Below are 17,761 nucleotides of genomic sequence, written 5' to 3' on the forward strand. Positions count from 1 at the left end.
TTGCTTTGCTAAAGAATTTCTCCAGGGATTAATAAAGCGATTCTGAGGTTTTAACGATATAACAAGTTTATTATGAGATGATGACGTCACACAGAACCCCACATTGTCCTAATGGAACAAAAATAGTTTGTATTGTTTCCTTTTGTGATTTTTCTTTTCTTAAACTAACCTCAAGTTGTAGTTTGACAGATTCTTTGTGTACCTGCTCCAAACGTTGCAGGACCAGTTACGCACAGAAATATCAGTGGAAGAAGATTAACAAAATAGTGAAACGCTGTTTTCCTGGGATATTAATATTTGTGCGATGCCTCTTAAAGAGGCAGGCGAAAATAATAACAAATCTTGGTATTTGTTAGCAATTAGCAATGTTTGTACTCATTGTCTGGTTTTTCAAATTCAATTAAAAAACAAAACGCCATAACAGATTTTTTTTTTGTTTTTATTGGTTTTTCTGTTGTCTGTCCCAGCCCGTCCTGTTGGTCTGCAGACTGTTCCAGTCCTTCCTGTTGGTCTGCAGACTGTTCCAGTCCTTCCTGTTGGTCTGCAGACTGTTCCAGTCCTTCCTGTTGGTCTGCAGACTGTTCCAGTCCGTCCTGTTGGTCTGCAGACTGTTCCAGCCCAGCTTGTTTCCCCAGTGACCCGTTCCCATCTGGCTTGTTTCTCTAGTGGCTCTCTAAGGGGGGGTAGCGTCAGTTCTATGTGTCTGTCCCTGTGTGTTTCACCTCGTGTTTCCAATTAAGCAATGGCCTTCTCCCTATCGTTGTGTTCACCCCTTACTTGTGTATTTAAACCCCACTCCCTATGTTGTCTCTGCTGGTTCGCCTCGTCCTCATGTCTTGTATCCTTATCGCTCCTCTCATCGCCCCTGTGTCTCCACTCCCTTCCCTGACAGACGCCCCTCGTAGTTTTATTTTAATGTATCCGCACATGGCTAAAAGACATATGAGCATCCAGATTGCAACAGCTGTCAGGACCATCACAGCCACCCTCAGATTCCAGAGATTGCCGGCGGTGTCCTGAACCTGGAGCAAGTACTGGCTCACTGTCCTCTTGTGCATTTTGCTGTTTACATATTCTACTGTCTCACAGGTGTAAAGACCAGCATCTGAAATGGAGGGTGTGATGAGGAGACCCTGACTGATTGGAGTGTGTCGAGGACCCTGATGGATGATCTTGTCAGAAAAGCGCCAGGTCACTGGGAGGTTGGTACTGGGGTTACACGGCAGGAAGTGTGCCACGTTGACTGTGAGGCGTACAACCTCAGGTTCCTTTACCACTGGAGGAAACAAACAAGCATAATTCAGCAACATGTTGAAAATCAGTATGCTGGTACAGGTTATTGTCCTGTTAAAGCCCATTTTGAACTCGCTTGTGTTTGTAGATTGAACAATAAATCTAACTTACCACTTGACGTTGAGCATATACTGATGTCTCCATCACTAAGACTCTGAAACCTGGAAAAATGACAAATGCCACGTTCAAGCCAAACATCAAACACTGAATTTCTACAAAAAAAAAAGGATTCGCCAATTTGAATGACATATACCAGGAAGATGCGCCAGCAGCAGATGCACATTTGCCTCTTATCTGGTCCCAGCCACAGTACGGGTCCCTGGCAAGGATGCAGTCATCGCACGATGTGTAGCGGCGGCAGTCTCGTATGTCGACCTGCACGGCAGCATTACTGGCTGCGCTGTACAGCTGACCCTGCAGAAAAAACACTCTTAGCCTGTGTTGGCAATACAAACAACACTTGCATTACCTACAATGAAGTGAAGCTTACTGTTTTGGAGGAGATTTGCAGGAATTTGACAGGCAGCGGTTCTTCAAACAGCTGCAGCTCCTCGATGATGCGCCCCTCCTCGCCATCCAGATTCACTGCCTTCAGCAGCCAGCCAGACTCTAAAAACACATTGTTGTTGTAATATCATTAGTGATCATTAAGGAGCAAGTAGCTGAACTCTCAATTATATAGTGAAACCGTGACGATCTCTAAGGTGTCAATAAACTCCATATTTCATTTGTTTCACATAATAAAAAGTGGAAGAGCTGCTATCTCTTTCTGCTCATCTCACAAACCAACTGTTTGATTTAGTATTTGCCCTTTTTTTGTGGCTTATGCCCGCATGTTGGTACTTGTTTCATGAACTCAATTATGTCAAGATCATTTAACATAAAGATTGCAGTGCATCTTTCTCCAACTAACCAGTCATCAACCACAGTCCTAGATAAGGGAATCAAGTATATGTGAATGTGGTGTGAATAATAAGGAATACACTTGCATACCTGTGCCAATGAGCATAATCTGGTGCTGCTGTCCATCTGGAGATGTGACTTGGTCTACCACAATTTTGGAGAACTTTTTTGCTGAGTGGACGAGCAGAGGCTTGCCAGTTATCGGTTTAACGATCCCCTCCATCAGCGGATGGTTCCTCACAAACATCAGAGTTGAGTCTGAGAGATCCAAAGACGTTTTCAGCCCTGTGGCTCGCATCTCATCGTTAATGCACTATTCATACAAAACAGAAACAAGTCTTGTCAGCGTCATCAGAGTTTTCTAAGTGGGAACTAGAAATGAATGGATGCTCCTCGATACTTACTGTAGCAGGGTGAGGGGATGGCTCGTCTCCTCTGTATGCTTCCCAGCCTCCAGTGCTTGTCCTTGTCAGAAACCTCCCACTAAACACGTCGTTGACGTCTGATAGTTTGTATGCACAGACGGCAGAATGGATGGTGGCTCCAGAGTGTTCCCTGTCAAACAATGCAGGGAATACTTTAATTCATTCATTCATTCTTTCATTCATTCAGAGGCTCGTGAAAGGAAAGGAAAATTAGAGGCGAACATTGCCGGTGAGTACATGCTACTTACGGGTTGGATGTAAATGTAGCATAAAAAATGCTGTCCTTCCAGTTCGTTTCATTTTTGAGAAGAAAGACATCCTGCACAAGGGGTGATGAGCCGACGTCTCCAAACGGACAGTCAAGCCGGGCTTTAAAGAAAGAAGTCCACTTGCGCTGAAGAATCCTGTTGCCTCCAAGGTCACTCTGAAACGACACAGACATTTACTTGTGTTCGCAGATCAGACAATTTCAGTTTGAAGCCTCTGAATGAAAGAACTTTGGAGACATACCTTACAGACACGAGCGATCCTCGAGACCTGGGGGTTGCGGCGAGGCTCTTCCACTGCTTTCTCAGTGAAGAACAGGAACACAAAGTCATCTTCTCCATTATCACTGTCTCTGCTGGCTTCAATGAGACTGATGGAAATCATGGTGGGATCTGAGGACAAATGATCAAGAATGTGAGCTCACACCGATACTCCGGGGTTCCACAACGATCTGGACACGTTCCCAAGAAGGATTAGTTTACCATTGAGCCAAGAGTGTTGAGAATCAGTCTTGATGGGGTTCGCTCCGTGTCTCTGGAACAACATTTCCGTGCCCCGGAAATTTGCAGAGCCAGCAGAATACAAAGTGTCCTCTGTGGAGTGGCAAAGATGCTTTAATTAATTGTTCTGAATTTTAGAATCAGGAAGCAGAAATGGAGCTTCAGGAAAGTAGCGTTGTACTTACCATCCATAAATGAGGCAAAGCGTTGGTCAGGGTCAAAAGGCACTTTGCCCTTTCCTGTCATCAAGTTCTTTTCCATGGTTAGTTGTCCGTTTGTGAATGTCTGTTAACAGAGGCAATCACAGGATTGATATCACTGTCTGAATATTAATTCTTTTTACTTCTAATGAACCACATTGATAGCATTAAGCTCAATGGTCTCTACCAGATCTTATCATTCCTACATAAATACAAGAGTCTAGATACATTTCAGGTTCAATTATACAGATTACGTGATAGTTACAGTCACCTCACATTCTCAGGCAGCTGCTGTTTAGATGGATTCACTCACCATCACTTTATGATTAGGTGGAGGAAACACTGTATTCAATGAGAACGATTGAAAACTCACCATGTAGTCACATCGGGGGTTGAAAGCGTTTGTCCCACACACAAGCATTTTCCCATCTTTCATCATGTGTAGAACTCTGATGAAATTATCACATGCCTGTTGGAAGAATTAAAACTGTAAGAAGCGACAACACCCAGCACTGGAAGCTGTTTTTGGTAAGTAGGAAATTCAATGATAGCTAATGATTCCTAATTTTTCCTGTCCTACCTCTGTGGGCTGGCCTTTTATCTGGCAGAGTCTTTTTTCTGTTGGACTGGCCGTCCAGTCGACCTAGAGCAGAAAATAGTTAACACTGAATATGAAGCCGTCATGTTTTTGCAGGAGGTGAAAATTAGCTTTGAAGGTTGAGGATGTAAAAACATGTATATTATTCACTGCACTGAGCAGTTTAACTATTTTTGAAACAGTCAGTCATACCTCGCCGGTCTTTTTGGTGATGTCATCGATGCCGAGGGTGAACACTTTCCCTCTGGCACCAAGGACAAGCTGATCAATGTCGTCTCTCAGCATCAAAGAGCTCAAAGCACCATAGTTGGAGTCTTTGAACTGTTTCAAGTTCAAGTCTAAGGCAGACAAAGAGACAAGGAGCTTTGAGGATACTTTTCAGAAATGTGAATCCATAATCAGTACATTAGATATTTTATCTCATGGTCATATAAACTGATATTTGACAATGACAATTTCAGAATGGCTGCATAGGAAGTGTGCTTTGTGGTTAGATTCTGACATACAGAAATTAGAGTTGCTTTGCTCTCCGATTGTGAACATCAGAAACTTTACCTTGGAAGGGGACACTCCTGCGGGGTTTGCTGCTCACAGCAAGGCCGGCAGTGATGAGGAGGAGAAGGTAAAACAGCCCAAAAAGAGCCCTCATTTTGTCTTGTCAACTCGTCAACAAAAACTTGATTCCTTTCTTCCTGAAGAATATATGCTGCTTGTATCTCTCGTTTTGTATTCGCTATCAAATCGCTGCTCACGTTCAAATGTGATGTTTTTGCTCTGTGTGCCTGTTTTATAGACACTGAGATCAAAGCAGTTCAGTGTCGTCATTTGATCTCAAGCGTATCCATGGTAAATTATGCTGATCTCCTTTGATCTCAGCATGTCCACGGTAAAAGAAATACTGATCTCCTTTGATGCCAGCATGCCCATGGTAAAAAAAAAATGCTGATCTCCTTTGATCACAGCATGCCTACGGTCAAAACATTCTGATCTCCTTTGATCGACATTGCATCATTTTAGTGCCAAAAACCCAAGCGCATTAAAACCCGTCATGGCGCACAGTTCTGCCTGCGGCGCCTGTCTGCACTTCAAGATTTATGGAACCCAATAATTTCAAGCATGGAACTTTTCTCTAAAATGTAATCAATAATAGAAGATGTTGGTATTCCTGGCAGTAAAAGTGCCAGGGATTTCTATGGTGTCTAATAGACATGTGTCAAACAGTGTTTTTCAACCACTGTGCCGTGGCACACTGGTGTTCTGCGAGATATAGTCAGGTGTGCCGTGGGAATTTATCCAATTTCAAATTTTTTCTAAAAAAAACATTTACTCTCACAGCCGCTGTCAGCTGTGAGAGCAGTGTGCAGAGTAATCATTTAAATACTGCATAAATACTGTGGCGAACTTTTCTACAACATCAATACAACTCGTAATATAAACAACCCACCACCGTCTGTCCAAGTCGAAGACAAAAGAAGATAAAATCTCTTTTTATTTCCACACCTGAAAAATGTTTAGCTCAGTAGGTTAAAGCGTGGTGCTAATAACCCAAAGGTTGTGGATTCGATCCCTGTTCGTGCCACAGTTTTTTGTCCCCAATATCTCATTCCTCAACCCACACTCAACTCAGTCAAGTTTTCACATCTCAGACATTTCTACTAACCATCTTTCCTGCATTTACGAAATGTATTTTTCTCCCCTGTCAAATTCACATTAAAAAAATCTAGCAACCTCTGTTCAACACGTGACATCTGACATTCGTTAAGACAGAGTTTTTCAACCACTGTGAAATTATCCAGTTTCACATTTATTGCATAGTAACATTTACTCTTGCAGTCACTATGAGAGAGATGTGCTCATTAATGTGTATGAATACTGTGGTGAGCACTGCAGAAGAATAGCTCTTGGTGGGGTTCTATTCTGCCGGCTGAACACCTGAGACTTTTATCTTGTCATGAACATGTGGACCTGAACTTCATAACAGGATGACACTCCACACAACACATATCGCACTCATGGTTGACCACCAACATCCAACAAACCAAACCAAACTAGACGAAATAATTATCTGTCTGAACCGAGGAACAAAAACACAACACAAGCACAAATCAACACACACAACAACCCCAACAATAACCCTCAATAACCTCCGGCAATACATAACCTGAACTCCCATCATGCCCTGCAGCGACCAACTCTGTGATGCTACAATACTCTTCACCACTAGAGGGCAGCACAGAACGTTGCTGGTGAAATGAAACTTAACAGAGTTCAGTGTGGTTAATCTCCACCTCCTGCTCCCATCTTGTATCAAAGTACTGTGTCAGTGACAGTGATGGAGAAGTTTTAGAAAAGGAAGAATGTGAACCAGGATCTCAGCTCTTCATCCATCAGGTCCAGGTTTCACACTGAGGGAGTCACAATTAAAAAAAGACATTGGGAAATACTTTTTTTCTGGATTTATTTGATTCCTGTTGATAAAACCTTGATGAGAATGACTTTATATTGTTAATAGAGGCTGCAGAGTTTCACATTTTAACATTTTCGGGTGGTGGTGTGCCTCCAGATTTTTCCAAAGAAAAAAGTGCCTTGGCTCAAAAAAAGGTTGAAAAACACTGGTATAGACTACTGTAATGCCTGGCTTTCTGGTATTCCCCAAAAAACTCTCAGCAGCCTTCAGCTGCTCCAGAATCCTGCAGCACGAGTGACGAAGACTAGAAGACAGGACGTTACACCTGTTTTAGAATCACTGCATTGGCTCCCTGTGTTTCAGGATTGATTTTAAGATTTTAGTTTTAGTTTTCAAATCTTGGTCTTGTGCCTTCTTATCTTTCTGACTTGCTTTTATGATATGCGCCCTCGGGGCCCCTGAGGTCCTCTGGCTCCGGCCTGTTACGGGTTCCTAGCGTCAGGACCTATGGTGAGGCCAGGTTCTGTCACTATGTCCCACGTTTGTGGCGCTGCCTGCCGGAGGGCCTCAGGGCCACAGAGACTGTTGGTGTAAAAACAGGCTCAAAACCCATTTTTTAAATTTAGCATTTAATCAGTTGACTATTCTACTTGTCCTTTTTTCTGATTGTAGTTAATGTTTTACCTTGATCCTTTAGCTCATTTATGAATTAATTTTTTAAGCTCTTTACTTATTTTTAGTGGTTGATTATTTTCACTTATTTGTATCATCTTTTTTCATTTATTGATCCATTTTTTTCTTTTGCTCGCATTTATTTTCCTCCCGTGTCACCTCACGGGGGCACTCATCAGGTTGAGTCCGCCTGCAGGGGGCGTTATCCCGGGGATCGTTCTGGCCTTGGCGGTGGAGCTCAGCCTGGGGTTCACTGACCGTGGTGGGGGCTCCTGACCGGCTGGGTGGGGACAGTCCCTGTGACGGGGCCCCCATAGCTGTAGACTGTGGCTCCTCTGGGTGTGGACGGCCCTCTAGGGTGGTGTTTTCTCTCCTGGATCATCAGTGCCTGGCTATTCTTACATCATTCTTATATCAGTTTTTATATTCTGTTACGGGCAGTTAGGGTTGGTGTGTATATGTGGGTGTAGGTGTGTGCGTGTTTCTATTATATTTATATGTGAAGCACTTTGAGTTGCATGTTTTTCTGCATGAAAGGTGCTCCATAAATAGTTTGATTTGATATGACATGGTAATATGAAATGTTTTTAGAACAATCATAACGTCTGCATCGTTTCATTGTACATTTAGACAAAATTGATTTCTGAATTCTACCTAAATACAGAGAAACTGTTCATTTACAGATAACTATAACAACCTTCAGCGTCTGCTGCGTCCAAAAACAACCCGCTAAACGTATACGCGCCCTCACATAGCTGTGAAATGTTTTAAAAATGTCTTTTGTGTGTCGCTAAAGCACAGCTCTACCGGGAGAAAGGCTCAAATGCGGTTTGTTCCTGAGAGCTGAAGCTGCTTCGCTGGGCTGATCAGACAAGTGAAGGAAACCAGAAGAGGAGGAACTTAGGAGCTCCGAGGGTCCCTGAACGCACCATGGGAATATTAGATTAAACACATGCCACTGCTGGCTTGGTTTAATTGAACAAGTAAGTTCGTAATTCAAGTTGAACGGAGTTTAACAGCGTAATGACTTTATAATTCATGTCTTTTTTCTAATCAACCTGTTTGCATGTACGCTGAAGAAATCATATAGATGCATCATTATATTCAACAAATGAACACCTGCAAAGTACAATAACCCTGGTTCTGTGGAAGGAAACTGGACTTTTCTAATTGCATTCAAATTAAAATGGGAAAGTAGAGGAGAAAACATGTTCACTGAAGCGACGACTCTTAGCAGAATTACACTTGAAGCAAAACCACAAAATAAAGTTAATCCACCGTTGTGGAGTTTTATTTGTGCTCCTGAGCATCAACAATCATCAGGTTAAAGCAATGAATATAAAATAGTGCTACTCATTGTATGGTAATAAAAACAAATGATAGAATGATAGTGATAGTTCAGGACTGCTGTGGGGCGGCAGTGGGGAGCAGTTGAGTCACTGCAGGGCTGAAGGAAAAGCGGTATTGTGGCTGGAAATGGTGAATTTGTCCAAAGTTGTCCATCCAATAGTAAACCAGAGGCTGCTCTGATGGAAGGTTGGGGGCCCAGGGTTTGGTGGGCCCTCTACTCCATGGTCTTCCCCCCCCAATTTAAACAGAAAATACTTTTTTTTTTTTTTGCAGTTTTATAGTGAGGTCTTGTCAACATTTATGAGTTTTAGGTGAGTAGAGAGTTCATACATAGTTTGAGGCGGTCGACCATCCAGGATGTTTTAGTTCATGCAGCCGTGCCTCTGCTTGGGCCTGTTCAAAATACCTCTGCTGCTCCTCTTTTCATAACGACTTCCACTGTGGAGAGATGACAACACGTTGTCACAGACACACAAAGACAAGCCAGCTTCTAAACATGAGCATTGAATTTGCAGGAGTGGACAACTTACCCTCTTGCCCACCTCCGCGTTCACAGCAGCACTGCCTGCGATGGCGAGGTCAGCCGCCACGTTTGACCTCTGCTCTTTGAGGAACAGCATGAATGGCTGGGTGGTCAATAAACTGAAGTCAACTTAAACTACAGCATGATCTAAAAACAACAGAATGTGCAAACCCAGACTGTGGCTCTGGATCGTCTGGTGTCGGATTTACTCCCAGAAGTTCATGAAAAACTTTGGCGATGTCCATTCTAGAGATGGAAAAAACATTGAATATTGTTTGTATGAGTGTGTTTGAGAGAGAGATTATATATATAGTGTTTATTGGTGACAGGCAGTCAGGCTTGAATTGACAATCTTTAATGACCACGGATGAAAAACACAGATAAACACATTCATCACCGGTCTCACAGCCAAGTCCACAGACAGAATTAACTGACATAAAATAAAATTAACAGGAGTCACTGACAAAAGCCACGCCGCTAGCATTAGCCATTAGCTTTCGAGGTAGGCAACCCACACAGTATTTTATAAAACAATATTATAGAAGAAAAGGCAATACAAAACGTCAGCAGCAATTAAGCATAGTACACCCAAGCAAGTGTGGCAATTAATACTCTTTTCCCACTTTTAAAGATTATTTTAGGGGAGTTCAGCTTTTGCTGACTTACCATGAGCCCTCCCGGGAGCAGACTAACTCAGCACGGGTTCACCTGCTGTCTGCAGGGGCTGCATGAGTTGCGTTCAAGTGCCCACCGAAAATTTGAAACTTGGAAATTAAAACAAAAAGAAACAGTGAAAAACGTATTCTTAAACAAGGTCACAAACAACCAGTAAAAATATACTGTGTAGAGCAGTGTTTTTCAACCACTGTGCTGTGGCACACTGGTGTTCTGCGAGATATAGTCAGGTGTGCCGTGGGAATTGATCAAATTTCAAATTTTTTCTAAAAAAAAACATTTACTCTCACAGCCGCTGTCAGCTGTGAGAGCAGTGTGCAGAGTAATCATGTATAAATACTGTATAAATACTCTGGTGAACTTTACTACAACATCAATACAACTCTCGCTGATTTAAAATGAATATGTCACATGAATGAACAGCGTGTGGCCACGGGACCGACTGGTGTTATTGGTGCTCTGCCATTGTTCACTGGACATTTTCATTACTTTATCGGTGGAGCAAAACGCAAACTCACCAGGTGGTACAAACATAGAATTTATTTCAGAAATAAAAGTCCAAGGAGGTCAAAATCCAAAAACCTGCAAAGTCCAAAAAGCAAAGGGGAAAGGTGGACGAATTGAAGTGACACAGAGACAGAGAATGGAAGGTTCAATCCTGTGGGAAGGGGAGGTCACAGGTGGAGCTAAACGGTGGGAGCAAACAGAGGGACAAGGTCATTGGTTAACTCAGTGGTTCTCAATTATTTTCTGTCATGCCCCCCCTAGAGGACAAACATTTTTTCAGCCCCCCGCCCCCGAATTGTACTACCATTGGAGACACGGTGTCAGCTTCCACAGCTATGCTGACGACACACAGCTGTATGTGGCCGTGTCTCCTGATGACACAAGGCCGATTGATGCCCTTTTTAACTGTATTTTAGATATCAAGTCATGGATGGCAGCAAATTTCCTCCAGCTCAACCAGGACAAAACAGAGATTTTAGTTGTAGGTCCTGAACACCAGAGAGAGAAACTTTTACCAAAACTGCTAGATTTTAACTCATCTTCATTTATAAAGAACCTGGGCGTAACTTTTGACTCTGAGCTTAATTTTATCTCACACATCAAAAATGTCACAAAGACTGGTTTTTATCATCTGAAGAATATAGCCAGAGTCCGCCCATTTCTCTCTCAGGCAAACGCGGAGGTGCTAATGCATGCTTTTATCTCTTGTCGAATTGACTATTGTAACGCCCTGCTCTCTGGTCTCCCCAAGAAAACTTTAGCACCACTACAACTCCTACAAAACTCTGCCGCACGAGTGCTGACGAGGACCAGAGGGCGGGCCCACATCACGCCTATTTTAAAATTGCTGCATTGGCTCCCCGTTCGCTTCAGGATCGATTTTAAGGTTCTTTTACTAGTTTTTAAGTGTCTTAATGGTTTTGCACCCTCTTATTTATCCGAACTACTTTTATCATATCAACCCTCGCGGGCCCTGAGGTCCTCCGGCACCGGCCTTTTAATTGTCCCTCAAACGAGGACCAAGACGCACGGGGAGGCTGCGTTCAGCTCCTATGGCCCCCGTTTGTGGAACAGCCTGCCGGGGAACCTCAGGGCTGCAGAGTCCATTGAGGTTTTTAAAAAAGGGTTAAAAACTCACCTTTTTAATCAGGCTTTTAACTGATTTTATACATGTATGTGTGTATATAGTTATGTATTTGATCAATGTATTTATCTACTTCTATTTATTTATTTCAGATAATTATCTAATTTTCTTTTTTATCTCCAGTGGTTCCTCTAGGGGGCGCTACACTGGTGGTGGCCGGTTTTTGCCACTGGTGGAGCCGTCCCATGGGTTTCCCTGCCCGGGCACCTGGCAGGTCCCCCGCGTATGCGGTGGGATTGGCTTGTCTGCCCGGTTGGGGGGGGATCTGTGGGGCGGCGCCCCCTGTGGTCGGAAGTTGTGCCGCCCCCAGTGTGGACGGCCCAAATATGTCCCTTTCCTCACCTTAGTCCTCGGTGTCCTGCCATGTCTCCATATCACTCGGCATGTCTTCACCTATGATGTGTGTCTGCATGTGTGCGTGTGTGTTCACCTGCTTTTTATTCATCTATTTTATCTTTGCACTGTTTTTAATTTTTGTGGAAGCACTTTGTGTTGCTTAATGTATAAAAAGTGCTATAGAAATAAAGATTATTATTATTATTATTATTGAGAACCTGATAATGTTTATTTATTTATCTGTATAAACCACTGTATGATTTGCTGGCACCAGCATTCTGCATACAATCGTCTAATTATCAAAATAAATTAATAAAATGAGCTGGAGGCCCTTTTTTTTATCGTTCAAGCATGAATAAAGACACTAATACTGAAAGTCGCGCCTGCCTCACTGACACCCTGACACCCCACCACGCCCCCCCAGGGGCGCTCGCCCCACCATTTGAGAAGCACTGGGTTAACTGGAAACATGAGGTGAGATTATATTGGGCTGCAATTACACGTGTGAATTGTAAAGATTTATTTTGAAGTGAATGTTAACTATTTGGCCAATTGATGTTTATCTCATACCATTGTGGCAGTGGATCATTTATCTTAACCCCTATCATATTCCTTATTCAATTTATAAAAGCACAGCCTAGAAAAAAAAACTCATGAAGAATGCTACATCGCTACTCTGGAGTGATGGCGGCTTCAGGGTCTTTCTCAGTTGTGAGTAGAAGAAGAACGACACCAGAAATGGATGAGCGAACTCAGACCAAGAAAGGTTTTGTGCAGCATTTTACAACAGGATGGATTTAATCTGCAAGGGATGGTGAGTGATATACCTTCTCTGGATTAGATTGGTACTGCTGTTGGCATTTGGTGCCGTTTTTGATTGTAAAGTGGTTTTTCCCATGAATTAATGCATAATAAGTAATGTTTAAATAGGACTCAAGTGTTTGTGTTGCATTTAATGTTGTCCCCTATAATTAGTTCCGCCGCCCCTTGAACGTCACGTTATTTATTCATACTAGTGAAACTATTTTTGAAATTTTTAAGAAGAAAATCTGAATTTTATAGTAAAAAATTAAACTTTAAAAATCATATACAGTATATATATTTAAAAAATATATATATATATACAGTATAGTTGCCATTCTGGATATCTGGTATGTACTTATGTCTAATAATTTATTTAACTTAGTTCCAAATTCAAATAATCCTCAATAACAACACAAATAATGTAGAATAAAACCATCAGGAAAAACTAGTGAAAAATCCAATTCCACAAAAGCAGCAGCAAACTCTCCAGCTGTGAGTGAGGTAATTAATTGACGGCATGATGCAGGAACAGGAGGCTGGATAACCGGTGGAGGAGCAAGAACCTAAAAATCCATAGGGAAATGATCTGAGATGGAAGTCTCATTACTATTATTTATGAGGTTCTTTCACAAAGTGACACTCCGATGATTAAATTTGAACGACTCGTTCAAAACCCGCGAGTCACTTTACTGAACAGTGACTCACGAGTTATCATGTTCATTAACTTGTTCACTGAGTCATTCTTGCTCCAGCCGTCCAGCTGCAGAGAAGAAAACATAAATGTCACTGTTGTGCTGCTGCTAGTCTAACTCCAACTGCATAAATATATCATATTACTCACTGTAGTGGCCCTGTGGGAAAAGCAGCTGTAATACTACTGTTAATAGTTGCTAAAAGCAGCTGGTAGCCGTGCCGCTAATGCTAGCTGCTAAGCACAGCAGCTACCGGCTCCTTAAGGTCACATGAGGCTTTCAGCATGGTTGAGTCAGCTCGTAGGTGTAGTTCAGCACGAATGCTAGACTCACCTCGTTTCAGTGGTTCAGCTCGAATGCCCGAGTCAGCACGAACCTCAAAAGAGTCGTTCACCTCCACTGAATCGGTCAACAGTAGTGTTGCCAGATATGTAGAGTAGAGAGCTTTATTCCTCCCCAGGGGGAAACACAAACTTACAACAGCTCAAGGTAAAAGGTGCAGAACTTATAAAATTAAGGAATTAAAATATGTAAACATATGTAAATATCTAAACAAGAGCAGGAAATAAGGGAGAGCTGTTGCAACCAGCTGCTGCTCGGGCAGCGCCATCTCGATATGGCGGTTTTCCGCCCAATTGGACTATTTTTGTTTATGTCAGGTGGGAAAAAAAGACATTGGACCGGTTCATGGTGCATACAACTTCATGGTTTGGCCTAGATTTTATTGGAATGGGCAGATTCTAAGATGTGATTGGGCTGGAAACTGTCAATCTGATCTGGCAACACTGGCAGCCCCTCCGCCCCTCCGTCAACTGGAAAGTCTGCAGCTCCGCTTAAAATGTTTCTGTGTGACGGCGGATAAAAAAAACACATTGTTTGTTTCACAAAGCTTGTAGAGATAAATACACAAATAATACATGAATGAATACACAATAAATTAATGTTAAAATACGAGTAGTGTGTATTGTGTTACATTTAATATTGTCCTGTACTGAGTTTACATAATTCACCCGCTGAACCTAAGTTGGGTAAATGGGTTCCGGTGGAACAGTTGTTTTTAGCGGGTTAGCAACCGCCGAGTTGAGCCATGTTCAATTAATGTTCATTATACGTAACTTTCTGGATGTCAATAAAACTGCCGATGTTGGCACCGTCTTTTGATACGCCGCCTCCAACTCCCGTTCCTGCACGCTACATTGGTGACCCCAACGTCAGTCCCGTTGAAGATTCCGAGACTGAATTATGTACCGAGCGAAACGACATGGCAAGTGCCGCCATTCTCAGATTGCCTGAGTTTTGGGAGACGTCTGTGGCAACGTGGTTCGCGCAAGCAGAGGCTCAGTTCTCCCTCCGTGGGATGACAGATGATGCTACACGCCATTATCACGTTGTTTCAGCACTTGGTAGCTCCGCGGCATCCAGAGCAGTGAGTTTCATCACAGCCCCTCCGGCCCAGAATAAATATGCCGGGCTCAAGGCGTACCTCAAGATTTTTGAACTGTTGCGATCTGAGTGAGCTCAACGTCTCCTTGCTATCCAAGGTTTAGGAGACAGCAAACCCTCTGAACACAAGGAGTGATGATGTTGACCCTATTGGGTACTGAGGAGCCCAATTTTCTCTTCTTGGAACTGTTTTTACAACACATGCCACTGCACGTCCAGACAGCCCTTGCAAATACATTACAGAGCCACGTGCTCTGGCGGAGGAAGCAGACTGGTTCTTTCTGGCCGCGCAGCGTTTTGTAGCCGACGTGCAGCCACACACGCCAGCGCTTCCCCTGGCAAAGGACACACTGCCACAGACAGCCGTGCCGATCCGGGTTTGTGTTATTTCCATGTTCATTTTCGTGCTAAAGCCAAAAGGTGCCACCGCCCGTGTACCTTCAAGGAGACGGGGAACGCCAAGGCCTGCGTTCAGTAGTGGCCATGAGCGCAGGCGCTAAAGGCCAGCTGCTGTTCATTGAGGATACCCTCTCTCGCATAAATTCCTCTGTGACACCAGCGCCCAGAGGAGCGTCCAGCCAGCTACAGTGGACGCCGCCACTGGAGGGTTACACGGGCCACCCTTAATGTCCGCCAACCACACCCCCACCGGACATATGGCACAAGGACTGTGGATGTGTGTTTCGGGGGTCAGTTTTCATGGGACTTTGTCACAGCCAACATTGCCTTTCTCCTTGTAACGAACAGGAAGCTCGCTCCTTTATTTTGATGCACTCACAGCACTTTATTCAGCACTTTAAAAGGTTTATCAGCACTTTAAGAAGCACACAGCAGTTTAAGATAAAGATATTTGCACATATATAAATGAATTTGCACACAATTGTTGTTTTAACTTATTTATTGAATCGTCTGTTGTGGATAGGTCCGGCCACCTGTGGAGAAACACAACAATGAATGGAGCAATGTGCAATATGTGTATTTAAGATGATCTTATTATTTTAGTTGTTGGTGTGTGTGCTGTGAATGTTTGAAGATGTGGTGTGTGAGGAGTTTCCACTTACCTTGTCTTGTGTTCAGGCTGGTGTCTGAGTAAAAGATTCCCCCTGGGACGGACACATTGAAGAAGGTTCCGGGCTGAACCAAGAGGAGGAGCAAGTGGGGGTGTTGCACATAGTTTTAGCAGGGTTTAGGACTTAATTTACTATTTAGGTGTTTGGTTTTAAAGGTATTGGTTAATAGGAGTTTTGTTTCATTAAATTTATAGTTAGGGTTTTGGTTTGGAGGATTTTAACTTAGTTTTTAGACACTAATGTTAACTTTTATTACCTATGGAGTTTTTAATGGTTTCACCCAGTTGAGGGAAGTGTATTTAAGACGCCTTTTTACATCATTCACTGTTCTGCTGCTGGAGAAGCCACACTCCTCAATCCTCCAATGCATTTTTAGCACTTTGTAAGTTTTTGTTTTGGGCACGTGTGAAAATAAAAGAAAGAAAGAAAGATGTGGACCACCTGCAAAGCTGACTCCTCCCTGATTTTACTCACTGCTCAAACCGCTCGCCAGCCATTCTGAGGCCATATCGGAGATCCGAGGTCTAACACTCCTACTCGGTGCTGATTTTTTGTGCGCCCACAGACTGCTCATGGATGTCAAGAATGGTCGCCTGGTCGATGCCTTGTCCTTCTCCTCATTTGCGTGCGTATATGACGAGGGGATTTATGATGGTCTCACCAGCTCACTCTCTGAAGGTGACAAGTACCAGCAGCTTCTCGGTTAGTTTCCCTGGCTGACTCAGCCCACCTTCTCAGCCATCACGGCGAGACATGGAGTGGAGCATCACATTGAAACTACAGGCCCCCCATCCATGCTTGGGCTCGGAGAGACTGGCGACGGCTAAGGTCGAGTTCGACAACATGGAATGCCTTGGCATCATCCGTTGTTCCGATAGCCCGTGGGCCTCGCCACTTCACATGGTTCCGAAGCCGGACGGCGGCTGGCATCTGTGTGGCGACTACTGCTGCCTTCATGATGCATTGACACATAACGACTTGTCAGGAATGGCACAAATCTCCATTCCTGAATGCAGATTCCAATGTTGACTTGAATTATATGATTCAGGGAAGAGGCGTCGCATGCTGTCATGGACAGTCGCAACCTGTTTTCATGCCATTACAAGAAATAGCATGAAATAGTGGCAGATCATCACGAGTCATTACACACGGTCAGAGAAAAACAGAATCACCACGTCTCAGATGCATCTCGTGGAGGCGTGGGTGTTTGCCCAGGGTGTCGAACAAGCCAGGTCTGCAACTGGATATATGTATGGTCCCACACACACCCAGTCATTGTACCATTGGCTGCCAAACAGTTCACACACTCCACATTGTGCCAGAGAAAGGCCATAGAGTTGCACAGAGAGGGGGACGTGGTAACAGAGCAAATGCTGTCATGCTGTATAACACGTCGCAACTACTCGATATGCTCACTTGCTAATAACTTCACGTATCGAGGTGAATCTTGCCATTCTTACAAGCATTAGTGTGGATCACAGTGTCTCTAGGTCAATGATATGAAATAGAGGGAGTCCACCTCCCCATTCCCTCCTGCACCACTGATGTCACACGTGATGGGTGATATGGCAAATATATCACACTACGATTTATTTGTAATAAAATCACGGTCACAATTTTATCACATTTATTTTTTACATTGATTTTATAGATACATTTTTAAGTTTCTGAACAGTTAAAAAAAAAAACATTTCCAGATGTTTCTTCATCTTATGTTAAATCTTAAAGTGCAATGATTTAAACAATTAAACTATATTGTCTACGTCCTGATTATTATAGAACTGGGACATATGAAATGCATTCTATGGACGATTCTACGATCTCTCTGCATCAACATATTCTAATCCTTCATGATCTAATGTCGCCATGTCGCACACCCCTACCTTGTTTTGAAACAGACAAACCTGCAAGGCTTCAAATTTGTTTTATTAAACATGATATTGACGCATACA

General features: G+C 43.2%; 1 protein-coding gene across 1 annotated transcript; it reads right to left on the reverse strand.

The window, feature by feature from the left end:
• Window positions 1-439: 439 nt before the first annotated feature.
• Window positions 440-7,580, reverse strand: LOC308134161 (semaphorin-4E-like; the record flags this gene model as incomplete). Its single annotated transcript, XM_080501792.1, has 14 exons — window positions 440-673; window positions 1,080-1,276; window positions 1,405-1,454; window positions 1,547-1,707; window positions 1,784-1,902; window positions 2,287-2,509; window positions 2,601-2,751; window positions 2,870-3,045; window positions 3,132-3,280; window positions 3,371-3,481; window positions 3,574-3,673; window positions 4,169-4,231; window positions 4,379-4,524; window positions 7,430-7,580. The coding sequence occupies 14 exons, from the start codon at window positions 7,578-7,580 to the stop codon at window positions 440-442; spliced, it is 2,031 nt and encodes a 676-aa protein (XP_080357918.1).
• Window positions 7,581-17,761: the final 10,181 nt, after the last annotated feature.

The sequence above is a fragment of the Blennius ocellaris genome (genome assembly GCF_963422515.1).
Source record: "Blennius ocellaris genome assembly, chromosome: 9".
Classification (NCBI taxonomy): Eukaryota; Metazoa; Chordata; class Actinopteri; order Blenniiformes; family Blenniidae; genus Blennius; species Blennius ocellaris.